General features: G+C 56.3%; 1 protein-coding gene across 9 annotated transcripts in view; it reads right to left on the minus strand.

Annotated features, from left to right (window-relative positions):
• Positions 1-884: 884 nt before the first annotated feature.
• MVB12B (multivesicular body subunit 12B) overlaps positions 885-17,316 on the minus strand; it is a 182,057-nt gene continuing 165,625 nt past the window's right edge. For all 9 annotated transcript variants that reach the window (XM_065530059.2, XM_074016532.1, XM_045373814.2 and 6 more), the window contains one exon: positions 885-4,746. In XM_065530059.2, the coding sequence (XP_065386131.1) occupies positions 4,660-4,746 (87 nt within the window). In that variant the 3' untranslated portion in view covers positions 885-4,659. The remainder of the gene's footprint in view (positions 4,747-17,316) is intronic.

Here is a 17,316-nt window from a genome sequence, read left to right on the forward strand (position 1 = left end):
CCATTGAGGCGGGGAACTGTGTCCCTTTGGACAGATACAGGGCGCAGGTGACCCGTTGAAGGCCACATGGTCAGGAAGTGGCGAGGCCTGAGCTGGAACCCAGCATCAGCTGTTCTGTCTGCACCGCAGCTTTCCTATTTGATCTTTCCTATTTGCTTTTCCTCTCCTACTGTGGGACAGAGGCCTGAGACATCCCAGAGCGGGGGTCTGGGATGCGGAGGAGGCAGGGCTGGTGCCCCTGAGATGAGCGCTGAGCTAAGGTGGCCGTGCTCCAGCTCCTTCCTGCCCGAGTCTGGTGTGAACGGGCTGCAGGCAGACCGGTGTCTGGCCCAGACGCACAGAGCATGCTAAGAGGAGGCAAAGAGCTTTGATGGTGGAACCTGAGCTGTTGGCTCCTCACAAGGAGCGTGGCGCCTGTCCCTGGGCACCGCCGCCTCCTTAGCAGGTGTCTGGAGTGGCCTCTCACAAGCAGGTGAGCAGGCGGGACAGGATTGAAACCACCCAGACTCCGATGTGCTGTGTGTCCCCAGACAAGGGCCCCAGGCGAGTAGGAGGTGAAAGGCACCAAGCACTCCGGCCCTCCCCGCCGGGGCCACCTTGCAGGAGCCGCTCCTGTCTTCACAGCAGCTGGAGCTTTCTCCTTCCAGGAGCACCCCGAGGGCTGCCACCAGAGAACAGAGGGACTTTCTGCATCCCCCAGAATCCCACTGATTGTAACCAGGTGGTCTCAACTAAACGAGGGGCAAAGAAGCCCACCAGTCCTTTCTAGAAGGCTGACAGGCCAGGTGGTGACAAGAGCCCTGCTAGGGGAGAGAGAGCTGGGGGATTGCCCTGAAGGACACTGACCTCTGCTGGCTTCAGACACCACGACAGCAAACTGGGGAAAGAGGTTAAAACAAACGTTTATTTAACAAATTATATTAAGAATACAGACAATCACACAGTGGACTTCCCTTGCCGAGTACAAGAGTCACCTTGAATAAATATGCAGCGGGGACGTCATCCCTAAGGGCCTTGTCCAGGCCTGACACAGTCACACAGCAGCTCCATGGCCTTGGCTGGGAAAACAAAGCCGTCACTGGTGGCAACCCCCGGGCATGTGCTCAGAGTGGCAGGAGGAGAGCGGGCCGCCCTGAGGGTGCCAGGCAGCCCAAGCAGAGGCTGTGGGCTCAGGGGTGAGTGCCTGGCGTGGCCTCTGGGGACAAGGCAGGCCGCGAACCGAGTTCATGAGCTCAGCCGCCGTGTGGCTGCCAGGCCCGGAGGCTGCTTCCTCAAGGCCCTCCTTTGCCTTCATCCTCAGGCCCACCCAGTTCTCCGAGAAGCTGCAGTCTGGGATTCCCCACAGACACCTGTAGGCTCTGGAGGGCCCTCATCTTGGTGGAGGAGTGCGGGTAGGCCACTCCTGACTGTGCTGAGCACCCACTGCACAGTGGCCTGGTGACCGGCAGGGCCCAGTGGCGGCTGGGAAGTCCATGACAGGACTGGAAACAGAAAGAGCATCCCCAGCACAGGCTTGCGACGGGATGGCTGGCCCGGGGGCTGGGGGCCGACCCCCGCCTCTGCCGCTTAGCAGCCGGTCAAGCCTCAGCCTCTTCAACTCTAACAAGGAGCAAAGAACATCTACTTCCAGGTCACTCTGGTTTTAGGGGGAATAAAAGGAGAAATGTGCTTAGAGAGCCTGGCCTAGAGCCTGGCCGGGAGCAGGTGCTTAGAACACGGGAGTCCCTCTTGTCCTCCTACCGACCTCCAATTCCTTTACACGACCCCACTGGGTTCTCATCTCTCCAAGTGGTGGAGGATGTGGCTGGCATTTGTTCTTGGACTTGGGGTGGGAAGAAAGGCCTTAAGTATACATTTGCAAGGGAGCCCGCAGCAAAGCACCTGCTCCTTGTCACCTTTGTGCCATTTCCAAGGCCTCTGGAAAGACACTTCAACTTTCCAGAGAGAAAGGGGAGGTGGTGGGGACGGTGTGCTCTGGTTAGCCATTCTGGAGGGACAGAGGCTGCCGGCAGGGACAGCAGCAGTGGTGGGAAGTGCTGTGGCGGGGGGGACCTGAGGGATGAGGCCAAGACCTTCTTCACATTTCCAAGGGAAACTTTGTCCTTCCCTCCCACAGTGGCCAGAGGGCTCGTGGAGAAAAGAACTCTCCCAAAAGACAGAAAAGCTCTCAATTCCTAGGTATGAGCCAGAGTTCCATGCCTCAGTTTTCCCGCACCAGCCCCATTCAGGTGGGCTTACACGCACACGTGCTCTCACACACACACACACACACACACACACACAGGCACACGCTTGTCCTCACCCACCTCTCAGAAGGCAATAAATGGTGGGTTAGGAGCAGCCTAAAACCTACCACAGACACCAACTTGTCCTTAACACTGTCACTGCTTATCTGAAGCTGCCGTTTACTACAACGTTCACAGTCATTTACTCTTACGCTAAGTCCGTAATGCTATGGAGAAGATGGCTCCAGCTCGCCTGAGTCCACGCAGTTTGTCCTCTTCCTGGTGGCCTGGAGGTCCTGTCCATCCAGCAACTGCAGGAGGGCATGCGGGGGCACCTGGCTGGGACCCCAGCTCGAGAGGGGCCTGCAGGGGTGTCAGTGGGGGCTGTGGGAGCCCCTTCCTCTCCTGCAGCCGCCCTCGCTGCTTGTTCTGCGTCCTTGCAGACAGGGCTCCCACACCACTGCCTCTGAGCCTCCTAGGGTCTGGCAGAGCTGCCACAGGCCTTTTCCCAGTCACGGGAGTGGAGTGAAGGGCCCCTGGCATTATCTGTCAGAGGCGATCTCACAACCAGGGCACGAAAAGAGGTCGAAGGACAAAGTTCACAAACCCTAATGAAGTGGGCAGAAGTGGCCAGAGCTCTGCCCTCTGCCCTCCTGCCGCCCCTGCCTGCCGGAAGTCACCCTTGTTGTTGGCTTTGGTCACACGGGCCACCACCCGAGGAGCCACGGCAGACATAGGTGCCCCCCGTGGGTGCCACGGGGCTCCTCAGGTCCCCAGAACCACACTGGCTTATGTGAACGGAGCATCGGCGGCCAGCCTGGCAGCCCCCTCCCCGCTCAGCATCAGTCCTATGACAAGGTCCTGCTGCTGTGCTACCCAGGAGGCCTGAGAAGGCGTCCTGGGGTCTCAGGGAGGGAGAAGTGGCTGCTTCCCTAATCCACAGAAATCAAGAGGTATCCGAGTGAAGATCGGGGTGGCAGAGGAGGAAGATGGTCCACACAGGGGCCTGGGGCCTGGAGACGGAGGGGCTGGTGCAGGTGCATGAGGTATTTCTGGCCCCGCCCGCCTCTTGGCCAGCTGCGCTGTCCGGCGCTACCTCCCTTTCCTCCTGTTCCTCTGGGCCTCAGCTAGCACTACTGTGGGCTGCCCAGGGCCTGCAGCGGGAGAGGCTGTCCCTGCTGAGGCAGTGGCTTCCCTGGACCCAGATACTGCAGCCGCCAACCGCGGCATCAAGCCCCCACATCCAAGAGCCAACTCTTGGGGACCCAAAGATATCAGGTCCCCATATTCTGAGGAATCAGGACACAGTCCAATGCCTGACACCACAGAGTGAGGCAGCCCTTCACGTGAGGGCCTGGGCCCTGAGAGATGGCAGCCAGCACTGCTTAGGCAAACGCGCCTGGGGCTGAACTTGGCGCCCAGCACTGTGAGGACGCCAGCACCAGTGGGTACTCAGGAGAAATGCCAGTTCTGGCCCAAATTTGGTGACCTGGGTCAGAGGGACCTTTCAGAATGACTTGTTCCTGTTAGCAGACACCGTCAAGACATGCCTGGCTCCGAGAGGGGCTAGGTGCCCGTGTGCCTGTATCCTCCCAGGGCCAGCACGTCTCAGAGGGTGTCCCTGTGGTCCCTGGGTCAGGGCACGGGCTGAGGCACCTGGAGCTATCGTTGGCATGTGGTTGTTGCGCAGATGAGCCCTTGGGGGAGGCGCGCCGTGGCCGAGCACAGCGTCCTGGTGGTGGATCCAGGCAGGGCCGTCAACCGTCCTCCTCCCCAGAAAGCAACAACCCCTCCGCCGGGGGCAGGGCTGCTGCTCCCCGACTTCCAGGCGACTGGGTGAGAAGTCCATGGGATGTCCAAAGGGCAGGGTCCACGCCGGGGCCACTGGCTTCTTCCTTCCACGTCTTCTCAGGGCTGCTGTGAGATCCTGCAGAGAGGAACTTGGTCCTGGCAGCCCTAGGCCAGGGAGGATCAGCGACCCTGGAGAGTCCTAGGTAAAGCTATCGGCCCCCAGGGTCTTCCAGGAAGGGACTCAGCGGCTTAGTGGGGTCTGCCCTGGTAGGTGACAGGAGGGAACGGAGGGAGCCGGTGGGCGTCACTGGGCGGCCGGGGCAACTGCCCGGGGCCCTCAGGGGGACTCCGTGGTGAGTGAGGTTTTTGGAGGACAACTGGTCATCACACAGACACGTTAGGAGCCGCTGGTCACTACAGCACACACAGATTAGTCATGGTTATGAACAACGTCCCCAGGGAGGCCGGGGTGTCAGGCCAGCTGAAGACAGGACACGCCCACTTAGCTGCCCAGTCTCCGGGCCAGCCCTGCTGGGGCAGTGTGGGAGGGAGGGCTGGTGGAGGCGGCAGGAGGAGGCGGGGGCAGCAGCCCCTGCCGTCAGTAGTCTGGGCGGTGGTCTCCCCGCAGGTGGCCGCTGGCTCCTCAGGACTGCGGGATCTGCTGACACCTGGTGGGGCTGGGCGGGAGCCTGGCGGCTGCGCTCTGCTCTGTGCGGAAGCTGTACTCATACTGCAGGGGCGGGTGGGGACAGAGAGACACAGTCAGTCCATGGGACACCAGGGAAACCCCTCCACAACCTCAGATCAAGAGCAGGCAGAGGCCTGGGCTGCCTCATGGGGCATCCTGACATAGGGCTGCTGGCCAGGCTGGTGCCAGCCAGAGCCTGCCCTCTGCTGGCCCTCTTGGGCCCCTGAGCTGTGCCCGTGAACTGTGCATGTGGCATGTGTGTGTGGACACGCCTGTGGGGGTGACAGGCTCCTGTGGCGATGACTGGTATCCTCCACAGTCCCTGCCTGCTCCCTGTGAGGCCAGGCCTGGCGCCAGCAGTGTGCAAAGCCATGGTGCCACCCACCTGCCAGGCCTGTGCTGACTGTCATGGCCTTCTGCCCAGCAGGACAGTTCTCGTGCCCCTGCTGGTGAGGGCAGATTCTCAAACCCAAACCTCGCCAAGGCTGGTCTCAGCTGCCAGGCTCCGGGGACCTGTGATATGCTGGCTCCGCTGAAGCAAGAACCAATGCCAGGTGGTGCCCAGGGACATGGGAAGGGCCTCCACTGCTGTCCCTGGCACCGTCCACACCCTCCCCATGCCTTCCTTACGGAGTCCTCAGAGGCACCCCTGCTGAGGACTCCTGACAGGCCACAGCGGGGCCAGAGTGGCTGCCTGGGGAGGGGACCTTCCTCCATGGCTCAGTCCTGCTGCTCCCTGTCTTGAGGACAAGAGTTAAGCCTCACACCAGAGACCCCAGCTTACCTAAGTGACCCTGGCTCACCAAAATGAGTTCCAAGTCTGATGGAAATTTAGAGAAGGGATAAGTACCTCTGAGGGGGCTGGGAGCACCTGTAGTTCACTTAGATGCCAGGTGAGGTCTTGGTGCCCAAACATAAAGCAGGGCATGTGGGCAGAGCGGGCACATGGGCAGAGCAGGCACGGGGCACTCCAGCCACAGAAATGGGCTGGCAGCTGCCTGGCTGGACACAGGTGCAAGGTGCTGGGGCTGCGTGGGGTGTGGGGAACAGCCTGGAACCCTACGTCAAGGCAGCCTCGTGGTCACATGGATTTTAGGAAGCAGGAACTTAGATTAGATCAGTGGTTTTCAAGCATTTAAATATTAAAAAAAGTTTTAGCAGTAGAATTGCCATAAGAAGAGCTCCCCTGCAGAGAGCAGATGGAAGTGGAGCTGCCCTGTAGCTGAGCTGACCATGAGTTGCAGCCCCTTGGGGGACACCTGTAGACAGGCAGTCCAGGAAGGGAGGCTGTCAGGAACACGGTAGGGGTAACACCGCCCTAGGAGGACGCCAAGCACTGCAACCAGCCCCAGGGAGGGTCCCGGGGTGCCCACGCCCTGCCTGCCAGCAGGTGGCCTTCCGGGCCTGCCCAGCCCTCCCTGCTGCCCAAATCGAGCCGCCTGTAGCAAGGAGCCCTCCCGAGGGCCCCGATGAGTGAGGAGGGCTGCAGCGCTGAGCCTTCAGGGGCAGAGTGGGGCCCAAATGCCAACCAACCATGAAGGGGCATGGGAGCCCTTTTCCCTTAAAGTGGAAAACTGGTGGGGAGGCTGTGGCAGCCAGCAAGTCGTAGCCCAGCACTGCAGCCATGCCCACAGACTAGCGCCACATCCACGGCCAAAGCCCAGCACTATGTCCACGGCTGCCCCTGCTCCACAGTCCCCAGGCCGACCGGGGACAGATGGACAGACCCTGGTCTCAGCTGGGGCTGAGGCTGGCCCTGCCCCGTGTGCAAGGTGGGCTGAGCAGACATGTGGCCCCCGAGCCAAAGGGAGCCCTGTTCACAGCATCTGCTGCCTGGCAGGGTGCAGAGGGAAGGACCCGAGGCTGCAGGACAACTCAGGCGGACTCCTCTCCTCTCCTGCCCTCAGTGAACTCATCTCTCAGGTGGGGTGATGCGCCCACAGCCAGGCCTGCCCGGAGGATGGAATGAGCAACGGCAGCGCAGGGCCCGCCACACCCTGGCACTGAGCAAGCTATCACTGAACGTCTGGCTGCTCCACAGACCCCGCAATGCAGCCCCAGCCCTCCACTTTCCTGCTCGCCAACCACCAGGCACAGGCCGCGGTCAGGAGGCTCCGGCTCCGGGAGGCTGAGGAGCGGGGCGGCGCCAAACGCTGGGAGGACACTGCCACCTGGTGGCCGCCTAGGCACATGCACGGCAGGGAACAGCGGCGAATTTATTCCCTGGCTGGCTTCATCAAGCCCCCACAGACACCCGCCCTGCGCTGGGCTCCCAGGGTAGCAGAGGACGGGGCGGGCATGCCCAGCACAGCCCAGCATGAAGGCCACCTTCGAGGGCACATGCACGGGGCGTGGGGACCACTGGAGAGGGCAAGGAGGGCTTCGCGGGGCAGGGGGCATTCACATCTTGAAAGCAGATTTGGGGCCTGACTGGCGAAGAGAATTGACAGCACCTAGGGCAGCAGGTGCCAAGGTGCAGAGAAGAGCGCCACGGGCACACCTGCCTGTGGGGACAGCGGGGCTGAGGGCCTGCGGCGTGGATAGTTAGGCCATCAGCCCTGGCTCGGGAGAGAACATGCAGCAGGCTTTTCAACCCTGAACGCACACCAGTCCCCGGGGGTCCCAGTCAAATGCAGATTCTGACTGGATAGGTCTGGGGCCAGGCCTGAGAATCTGCATTTCAAATAGCTCCTAGGTAACCCCATGCTGCTGCTCTGGGGACCGGTTTAGACAATTCTACGACCCAATCACTGGGACCTGGGAATGGGTGTGGATGTGGATGTGCAGGGAGGGAAGGGCCAGAGACCACATGCTGTGCAGAGAGGAGCTGGGGAAGGACTGGCGGGGGAGGGGGTGGGGGTGGGTGGGTGGTGGGGGAGGCGGGGGTGGGACATGGCTTGGAGGCGCTCCACTTTGGATGCTCCAAGGCCATGCCAGGGAGATGCCTGCAGAGGTGAAGCATCTCAGATGACAGAGGGAGAAAGCCCACAGCCAGGTGTCTGCAGGGCAGTGGAGGGGCTGGGGGAGGCTTCCTGGGCCGCGCCCTTCTGCTCCTTCAGTAGGCCTTGCTGTATCTGCTGGTCCGGGTTTCCTGGGAGTGGCAGGGAGTGCTGAGGGCTGGCCTGCCAGAGAGAGCAGGTGAAGGGCGGCTGCAGCCCCAGCCCGAGTGTCCACAGCCAGAGGGCCTAGGCCCGGGCCTGGTGGGGGCTTTCTGGATGGTGAGCGGGGGAGCAGGACGCTTCCACGCCTCTGTGAGCAACTGGCTGATTGGGCAGAGGAGCTGTCCTGGGGACCCTGTGCCGCTGTCCCAGTCTCTGTGGCCAGGAGTGGGAACAGGGTCGCGGGGAGGGCATGGCTGGGCCCTCCGGGCTGGGGGAGGGCGGAGAAGGCGCCCCTTCCTGCCTGCGCCGCGCCGGTCCCCGCGAGGGCGCACAGATTGCGCCCCCACCCTCTCTCCCTCGGGATTTTTTTTCCCTTTTTAGGTTATCTTGGCTGGAGAAAAGCGTCACCCACCCCCCTTCTTGTTTTCCCTAACTCCCCAAATGAAATTTCAACATATGTCCCGCGACATAATCCCCTCTGGCTGCGGCCGCCTTCCCGCAGACGCGGTCCCTGCCCGCTCCTCCCGCCGTGTTTACCCAGGAGACGGGGCCGCTTCTGGAAGCCCTTTCACTCCCTTGGGCAAACAGCGAGTACCTTTGAAGGTGGATTTGGGCCCGGATCTGTTTACTCAAGACATTAGTCTCCTGCATAAGAAAAACCTGCACTCGCGAACAAACAGCAAATCCTTTTTGAATTAAAAAAATTTTCAATTAAAAAGCATTTGGTCCGCACAGCTCCGTCCAGCTGCGCAGCGCCGGGCCTGCGCCCTCTGGTGGGCACAGGCCGCCACTGCAGCAGCTGGGCAGCCCGGGCCTGGGGCCTCTCTCCGGAAAGAGATGTCACTGTCAGGGGTTCTGCCAGGGGTCCCGGAGGCTCTGCCAGTGGTCCTGGGGACCCTGCCACTGATGGCAGCAGGCGTCTCCGGCCACGGTGCGAGAGTCTCAGCTTCTAAAAGCCTTTTCTCATAGTGAGGCCAGTGTCCTGCGATAGGAGGTGCCAACTGTAGCTTCCAGCAGCACCTAGGAGGCAAAGTCCCTTCAGCCCCAGCTTCGAGGCAAAGAGGGGGCAGTAGAACCTAGTGGTCTACTCACAACTAGGACGTTTCGTGTGCAAGTGCCTTGAGAGTGAAAAGAGCCCTGGTTACGCATCAGAACCAAAGGCTTTAACCACAGTGATGCATGTGCCCCACCCGGGGTTGGCAGGAGTGGTCCTGGTTTAACCGGCACCGGGACACCAGCATTTTTTGAAAACACTCAGGTGATTTCAGTACTAACTGCACTAATCACCAGAGGGGGAGGCAAGTGCACTGCTCTTCCAGGCTCCTCCCTCCTTCCCACACCAGGTCTCACACTGAGCGCTCTAGAAGGCTCCAGACGGGAAAGGGCAGTAAGGGGCTGATCCCAGCACCCGAGCTTTGCAGAGGAGGAAAGTGAAGCCCAAGAAAGGATCTGACTTCCTGAGGTCCCAGAGTGAGCTGGGCAGTGCTGGACCAGGCCTGGGCCCAGAGAGGCGTGGGGGGAGGGGGGCAGGTGCTGTGCTGGCTGGGAAACCTGCATTAGACATTGGCATCCACCTCTCCTGGGATGCAACTCCAGCATGGAGGCCAGACCGACAGACATGAACTAGTGAGCTCGTGGGTGAATCATGGTAGGGTCTGGAATGGTGTAGTCCAGAGGGCAGGGGCTGGGCCAGGCCAGGTGAGGACAGGTGGGAGGGAACTAAAGGGGCCAAGGCTGGGGCCAACGAGAAGAGTCTGGTGCACGGGTGGACAGACACTGATGGGTGGGCTTGGGCAGGTGGATGGGCCTGGCCCTAGCACAGGCAGGGAGAGGTGGGGGAGACGCTGCACCGCAGCCCCACCTGTCTGTTTCTCCAACCCCCGGCTCAGCACTCCAGTCATCCCCTTCCATCTCAGGTGCTCCCACGGCCTCGGCCATGATACAGGCTCTTCCTGTTTCTAAAATCCTAAAGCTTCAGCTTGCTTACACAAGGGGCTCCATGTCCTCATGTGTTTCCTGAAGATGAGGAATGCAGCCCTGGCTTCTGAAACACTGCAGGAGAGAGGCAGGGCCCAGCACACTGCCCACGTCATACGGCAAGGCCTGAAGCGCTGTATTCCCGGGACGGGCCTTCAGGGCCCCATGGCCCCATCCTGCAGGCCTCTTCCGCAAGACGAGGGTGGGCTGCCCGCTGCTTTCTAAGGCATATTCCGGAGCCCCTCCCCAGGCAGTAGTTCAGTGGGTGTGGGCGCCGGTGTTTCGACAAGGACCCAGGTGATTCTGAGCAACTGTCCAGTTTAGAAACCCTGCACGTCTTCTTCCAGCAGCTGCGGGACTGGCTGAGGCCACAGAGGGGAAGGCACCGGCCTGGGGCCGCCTGACACTCTGTGGTCTGAGCCTTCCCATTTTCTCCATGGGAGTCCTTGCTTCCTACTTGGGCCATGGTTCTAGAGACATTGGAGAGGCTGCACACCCAGCGGGAAGCCCCAGGTCCAGAGAGCGCAAAGAAAGTGCTTGGCCCAGAGGAAGGTTATTCACGAGCAGGTGGGCCTTGGGGGTAGGGGGAAGCCAGGATGCCCACCTCATGCCCCGGAGATGAGGCGGATTCCTTGTTCAGTGCTGTCTTTGAGAGTGAGGCCCCGCAGCTGGGCCTGGAGCTCAGGGCTGTGACCCCTGTGGTCAAGAGTAGGGAGCTGGATAGTCTGGCAGGACAGAACCCCCTTGCCACTACTGGGGAGTGAGCCGAGGTCCCATGAAGCCACGCCACTTGACCAAGGCCTCCGGGTTGGGGAACAGCTGGGAGATGCGTTCAATGACCACACTGCGGGGTGTGGACAGAGGGGTGGGTGAGGGCTCCTGCAGACCCTTTGGGAAGCCGCTTCTCTTTTCCTAACAGCCTGCCCAGATGGTTCATGAGCTCTAACCTGAGAACCACAACCCAAAAGCACGGAGCCAAAGATCAGCTGGGGGGTGGGTCTCACCCTAAACCGGGGGGGGGGGAATAAGGGCCCCACCAGCTCCACGTGGTTCTAGGGCACCCCCGCCCCTGCTTCCAGCCAGTTCAGCCCCTGCTCCCTGGAGCCAAGAGCTCCAGGAGCAGAAGCCTGTGTGTCTGGGCACTGCTGTGTCCTCACCGCCCAGCACAGCACCCAGCCCGGGTCACTGAATAAATGCATGGCCATCTGCCAGTCCAGTCCCTTCCTCTCTACTAGTCCACATCCCAGTCATTCTGTCAATCCTCATTGGTACCCAGCCCCTCCTGTCTCCTCCAAGCCTGGGTCTCCCACAGGGCGATGACAATGCCGAGGGTCTGTCTCTGAGGGACACCCTGCCTTAGGCTGCCTGTCCCCTGGGCTCAGGGCCCGGAGAGTGCCCTCACCTTCAGGGCACCCTAGCTCACAAAGCACCTTCCACCCAGGATCTGGCCTGCGTCCAGGAGCAGGGCAAGTGACTCCCAGCTCCCCACCCTGATGCAGAGCCCTGAGCCCCACATCCTGGGGAGAGGTCTTTCCCCTGCGTGGCTCCCCCTCCTCTCCCAGCCAGTTCTGTCAGAAACACTCTTCCTTGTCCTTAAGGACCACTAAAGGGACACTTGCTCTGGGAAGCGTGCTCCTTCCCCGGGGAAAACGGACCACAACAACACTTTCCATACCCTCCTCATGCTCAGGGCAGCTGTGGAGCCTCAGTTGTAGCTCCAGAGCCCAGTAGAGATCATGGCCTAGAATGAATGCAGGAATGAGTGAACAGTGGGTGGGTAGCGGTGGGTGGGTGGGGAGTGGGTGAGTGGAAGGGTGGGTAGGTGAGTAGATGAATGGGTGGGTGAGTGAGTGCGTGGGTGGGTATGGATGGATGCGTGGATGGGTAGGTGGCTGGGTGGATAGGCAGGAGGATGAGTGGATGGGTTAAAATGTGGATGGGTGGGTGGGGGGATGGGCAGATGGATGGATGGATGGGTAGGTGGATGGATGGGTGGATGGGTAGGTGGATGGATGGGTGGATGGGTAGGTGGATGGATGGGGGGTAAATGGGTGGATGGATGGGTAGGTGGATGGATGGGTGGATGGGTAGGTGGATGGATGGGTAGGTGGATGGATGGGTGGATGGGTAGGTGGATAGATGGGTAGGTGGATGGATGGGGGGGTAAGTGGGTGGATGGATGGGTAGGTGGATGGATGGGTGGATGGGTAGGTGGATGGATGGGTGGATGGGTAGGTGGATGGATGGGTGGATGGGTAGGTGGATGGATGGGGGGTAAATGGGTGGATGGATGGGTAGGTGGATGGATGGGTGGATGGGTAGGTGGATGGATGGGTGGATGGGTAGGTAGATGGATGGGTAGGTAGATAGATGGGTAGGTAGATGGATGGGTGGATGGGTAGGTAGATGGATGGGTGGATGGGTAGGTGGATGGATGGGGGGGTAAGTGGGTGGATGGATGGGTAGGTGGATGGATGGGTGGATGGGTAGGTAGATGGATGGGTAGGTAGATGGATGGGTAGGTAGATGGATGGGTGGATGGGTAGGTAGATGGATGGGTGGATGGGTAGGTGGATGGATGGGTAGGTGGACGGATGGGTGGATGGGTAGGTGAATGGATGCGGGGGTAGGTGGATGGATGCGGGGGTAAGTGGGTGGATGGATGGGTAGGTGGATGGATGGGTGGATGGGTAGGTAGATGGATGGGTAGGTAGATGGATGGGTGGATGGGTAGGTGGATGGATGGGTGGATGGGTAGGTGGATGGATGGGTGGATTGGTAGGTGGATGGACGGGTGGGTAAGTGGGTAGGTGGATGGACAAGTCGATGGTGAGTGAAGAGACACACCAGGCTCTGGGCATAGCTCAATGCAAAGGAGAGAAAGCAGCTAGTTTAGGGGCTCAGTTCTTGGGCAGGTAGAAGGTCATCCTGGTTTTTAGTCCTTGTGTCAGCAGCACTGTGCTGGCACAGCCCTGGGGCTTCTGGGCATGACTGAATGTCAGCCCATCCCATGGTACAGTAACTCATGCACATCAAGTACCAAGCCCAGGGCCCGTCCACGCAGCACGTCATGCCTGTGGATGATGAAACTGAGTCTAAGTCTAGTGATTTGGTCTGTTTCTCTCTGCAGGCAGTGTACGAGCTGCAGCTTCACACAGCGCTGGCCTGTGTGGTGTTTCACAATAGTCATAAACATTGAAAAGTGAAAAGACTTTGCATAGGATGCCGATATTTATCTAGATGTTATTGAAAAAAACATAGGGAGATATGACAATTCCAGACCCTCATCCTCACCCAGTAAACCCTCAGTCTCACAGGTGGGTGGTGGGTGGAGGTGGCCTCCTTTCCAGAGGCCTGTGCTCTCCAGTTTGCCACAGTCCCCAGCACTCCCTACAAAGTGCCCAGCTGGGAAGACTGTCCACTGCCATCTCACCACCGTGACTATGTCTTGCACGTGCATGTATAGGATGATGCGGGCGCAGCCAGCAAGAAAGCAAAATGTTTCTCGTACCTGGGACTATTAAAAGCAGGAAAATGAAAGATAGATTAAGAAAACTATGTATTTCAAAAAAAAAAAAATGGGAGAAAGCACATTTTGTGGTGGAAATGAAGATGGCTGCATGATGAACAAAGACAAAAACATGCCTTGCTCTTGCCTCGCTCTCTCCAACCCCTCGCTCCCTGTGGCACCTGCATGTCCAGCTGTGCTGCTCTGGGTGGGGGCTCTGGGCAGGGCTGTGCACTGTCAGATACCCTGGCCACTGAATAAATGCCATTTCCCTTCTCTTCTCTTTTTTTTTTCTTTTCTTTTCTTCTCTCTCTCTTTCTTTCTTTTTTTCTTTTTTTTTGAGACAGGATCTCACTCTGTTACCCAGGCTGGAGTGCAGTGGCTCCATCTCAGCTCACTGCAGCCTTGACCTCCTCATACCTTGGCCTCCCCAGTAACTGGGACCACAGGCATGCACCATCACACCTGGCTAATTTGTGTATTTTTTGTAGAGATGGGGTTTTACCATGTTGTCCAGGCTGATCTCAAACTCAAACTCTCAAGATCGGTGGGCTCCAGTGATCCTCTCATCTTGGTCTGGCAAAGGGCTGGGATTACAGGTGTGAACCACCAGGCCCAGCCTAAATGCTATTTTGGTGTCTGCAAACAACCGTGGGGGGCTCCCTGGTCACTGAGTCAGCATTTTAGAATTCACCTGAATACCACCTAAAAAGCGAGTCGTTGTATTTCTCCTCTTCTAGATTGTTTGTAGAAGAGATTTAAAACCACACTGATTGCCAGTACTGGTTACTGGGTGGAAAATGAGAGCTGTGAGGTGCTCCAGGAAGGGGCCCTCCCCACCCTTTGTCTTGATGCTTATTTTTACACACGTGCTAAGTAGCCTTCCACTTGTTCATCTTAGTAGGCATTACTTTACCTAAAACTAGAGGTGCAAAAGTTCCCAGAAACCATAAGAAAAGGGTAGGAAAAATCTTCCTCTGAAGGACTTGCAAAAGGTGAGATGTTCACCTTGACTTCAATTCTGCATGAGTGACTGTGACTCACAGCGGTAACCAGGGCAGGTGGTTCTGCCTGGCAAACATCACCTCTGCTTCACTTTGTTTCTGCAGGCTTAGCCTGGTCCTCTTATTCATATGATGAATGCCTTGGGCCACCACGGGAACAAGCTGTGTGGTGGTGGCGGCTGCTAGGATGACATTGGCTGCCAACAAGACCCAAAAGGGCAGTGGGGGAGGGGGCTTCCAAGACACTCAGAATTAGGAACTCTATTAATACAATCCATCATATTAATATGCCTGGGGAGAAAGAAATATCTCAATGGATGATTAAAAGACAATTGTCAAAAGCCACCATCCATTTCTGATAAAAACATTTAGGAAAATAGAAATAGATGGCTAACGCTTTAACAAAAAAAAAAAAAGACGTCTATAAATAGCAAGTCAAACCGCAGCACTATGCTTTAATATTGAAACTACAAACTTCCATTAAAAATATGGATGACATAAGGAGGCCTGGGGACCTGCAAGTCCCTGCCGAGGTGTTGGACAATGGCACACAGGAAGAGGAACAACCTTGCCAGGATGGAGGCCTTAGCATTCGCCGGCGATGTAACTGCTTGCCTGGGGAACCGATGAAATGCAGCTGGAAAGCCATCAGAAACAGTAAAAGAAGCCAGAGGGATATCTAGCTCCAGAAATAATACACAAAAGTCAATGGTTTCTTGACATATAAGTGACAGAAAATAGAATGAGAAAAAATACCTCGTTCACAAGAACCACAAAGACATAAAGCAGCTAGGAACGACCTAAAGAGAAATGACCAAGACCTGGGCTAACAAGAGGCATCCCTTGTTTCCAGATGGAGAGACGCTTGATCTAAGATTCCAATTACTATTCTATTCAACCATGTGCTCAATGCAGTTCCAATAAAAATCTAGAGTGGGCTTTCTGGAACTTCCTTCCCCCGCAGGATTCTAAAGTTCAACTGGAAGAATAGTCCTGTGAATTAAATTAGTAAAATTCTGGGGAAAAAAGAGAGAACCAACCCTACCCTATATTAAAACTTACTATAAAGCTGTAAGATTCAAAATAGTGTGGTAATAATGTAAAAATAGAATAATGGAGCAGAACTGAATCAAGAAAAATGTCCACTGGTCCACTTATATATGATAAAAGTGGTATTTAAGAGTCAAAGAAAGATTGCCAACATTGACAAAACCAGCCAACGTTTTAGGGTAAAATAAAGCTGTCTGTAGTTCTTACCTTCTAATAAATTTCAGATGGATTAAGTAGTTGAAAAGTATTTAATATTTTAATATGTAAAATAATAAGGGAAAATAGGGGTGAATGTTTTTATAATCTTCTACGACACAAAGCCCAAATAAACAAAGAGAAAATTGCCCATGAACATTTGGAAACTTTTGTACAGCAGAACACACACATCGTTTACAAGGTGAAAAGACAGTGATTAAAGTATGTGTATTTGAACTTATAGAGAAAATTTTGCTGCCTTTAAAACATAAAGAGCTCTTAAAAATCAATGCAAAAGCTACAGAAGCTGATAGAGAACAGCTGAGCAGACAGCAAGCAGAAGAGGCTCACGTGAGAACACGGTGGCTCATAAGCATCTCAAAAGTTGTTCAACTTGAAGAATGGTCAAAGATTTTTTTTTGTTTGTTTGTTTTAAGAGACATGGTCTCTGTCACCCAAGCTGGAGTGCAGTGGCACAATGATAGCTCACTGCAGCCTCAACTTCCTGGGCTCAAGTGATGCTCCCACATCAGCCTCCTCCTGAGTAGCTGGGAATAAAGGCATGAGCCACTGTGCCTGGATAACTTTAATTTTTGTAGCGATGGGGTCATCCAGGTTGGTTTCAAACTCCTGGACCTAAGTGATCCTCCCACCTTGGCCTCCCAAAGTGTGAGGATTACATGCGTGAGCCACTGCACCTGGCCAAAATAAGCAAAGATTATTAATTAAATGGAGGGGCACATGAAGGTCCCAGTGAGTCTTAGCTAGAATAAGGATGTGAGGAAAGGTTCCCTCAGGCACCACTGCGGGACTTCCAATAGCCCCATCCTGTTTGAAAGGCAAATGGTAACATGCATCCTCTTCCAGGGAAAGACCCAGGAGAGCCAGGGCACGTGTACAAGGAAATCTATTGCAGCGGCGTAATAGTGAATAATTGGAAACACCTCAAAAGTCAGTCGATAGTGGATTGGTTAGATAAATTATGGCATAATCATAAAAGGGAACAACATGTAGTCATTAAAAAGAGTAAGGCTGATCTGTAAAGGAACATGCGAAGACGTGTAAGACATACTACATAGTGCAAAGCCAGGTCGCGGCCGGCGGTACTGCACGAGCTTGCTGAACGTGTGTGCGCGTGAGTGTGCATGGGTGCATGTGTGCGCGTGCGCGCGTGTGCGTGCGTGCGTGTGTGCGTGCGTGCGCGTGTGCGTGCGTGCATGTGCCCCAGGAGTGGACGGAGGGGGAGGTTCACCTTTTACATGTTCCTGTAATGTTTGCATTTTTATAAACATGGACAACCTTGGTACTCAGGAAAACACTAAATATTTAAAAAATCAATTTTGATCGGCAGGGGAGCTGCTTAGAATGATAAACTGCCCAAAACAACCTCCACAATTTATGGGAAGATAATTAATCTTGTCTGTGGCATAAAACTGGTTCCGACACTGTGGTCAGACGCTGGTAGAGTCTGTGAAGCGGTGGTCCCAAGCTGTATCCTGTATTGAAAAGAAGCCTCAGACTTCTCTCATGATTTCTGCAAGGCCATCTACTTAACTCATTCGTTACGTCTCTTTGTTTTGGGCTGGAATTAGCTCAGCTCAGTGGGACAGCTCTGTAGGAATTTGGGTGACAGTTTTGCGTCTTTTAGCACTATATTAAAAAAAAGGGGCATAACTGGTTGGCTTCTGTTTATTTACATAACTTTGAATATCTGAGGTAGGCAGATTTATTTCCCCAAACATTTCAGCTTCCTAACTGAAAAATAAATAAATAACAA

Source organism: Macaca fascicularis, chromosome 15 (assembly GCF_037993035.2).
Source record: "Macaca fascicularis isolate 582-1 chromosome 15, T2T-MFA8v1.1".
NCBI classification, from domain to species: Eukaryota; Metazoa; Chordata; class Mammalia; order Primates; family Cercopithecidae; genus Macaca; species Macaca fascicularis.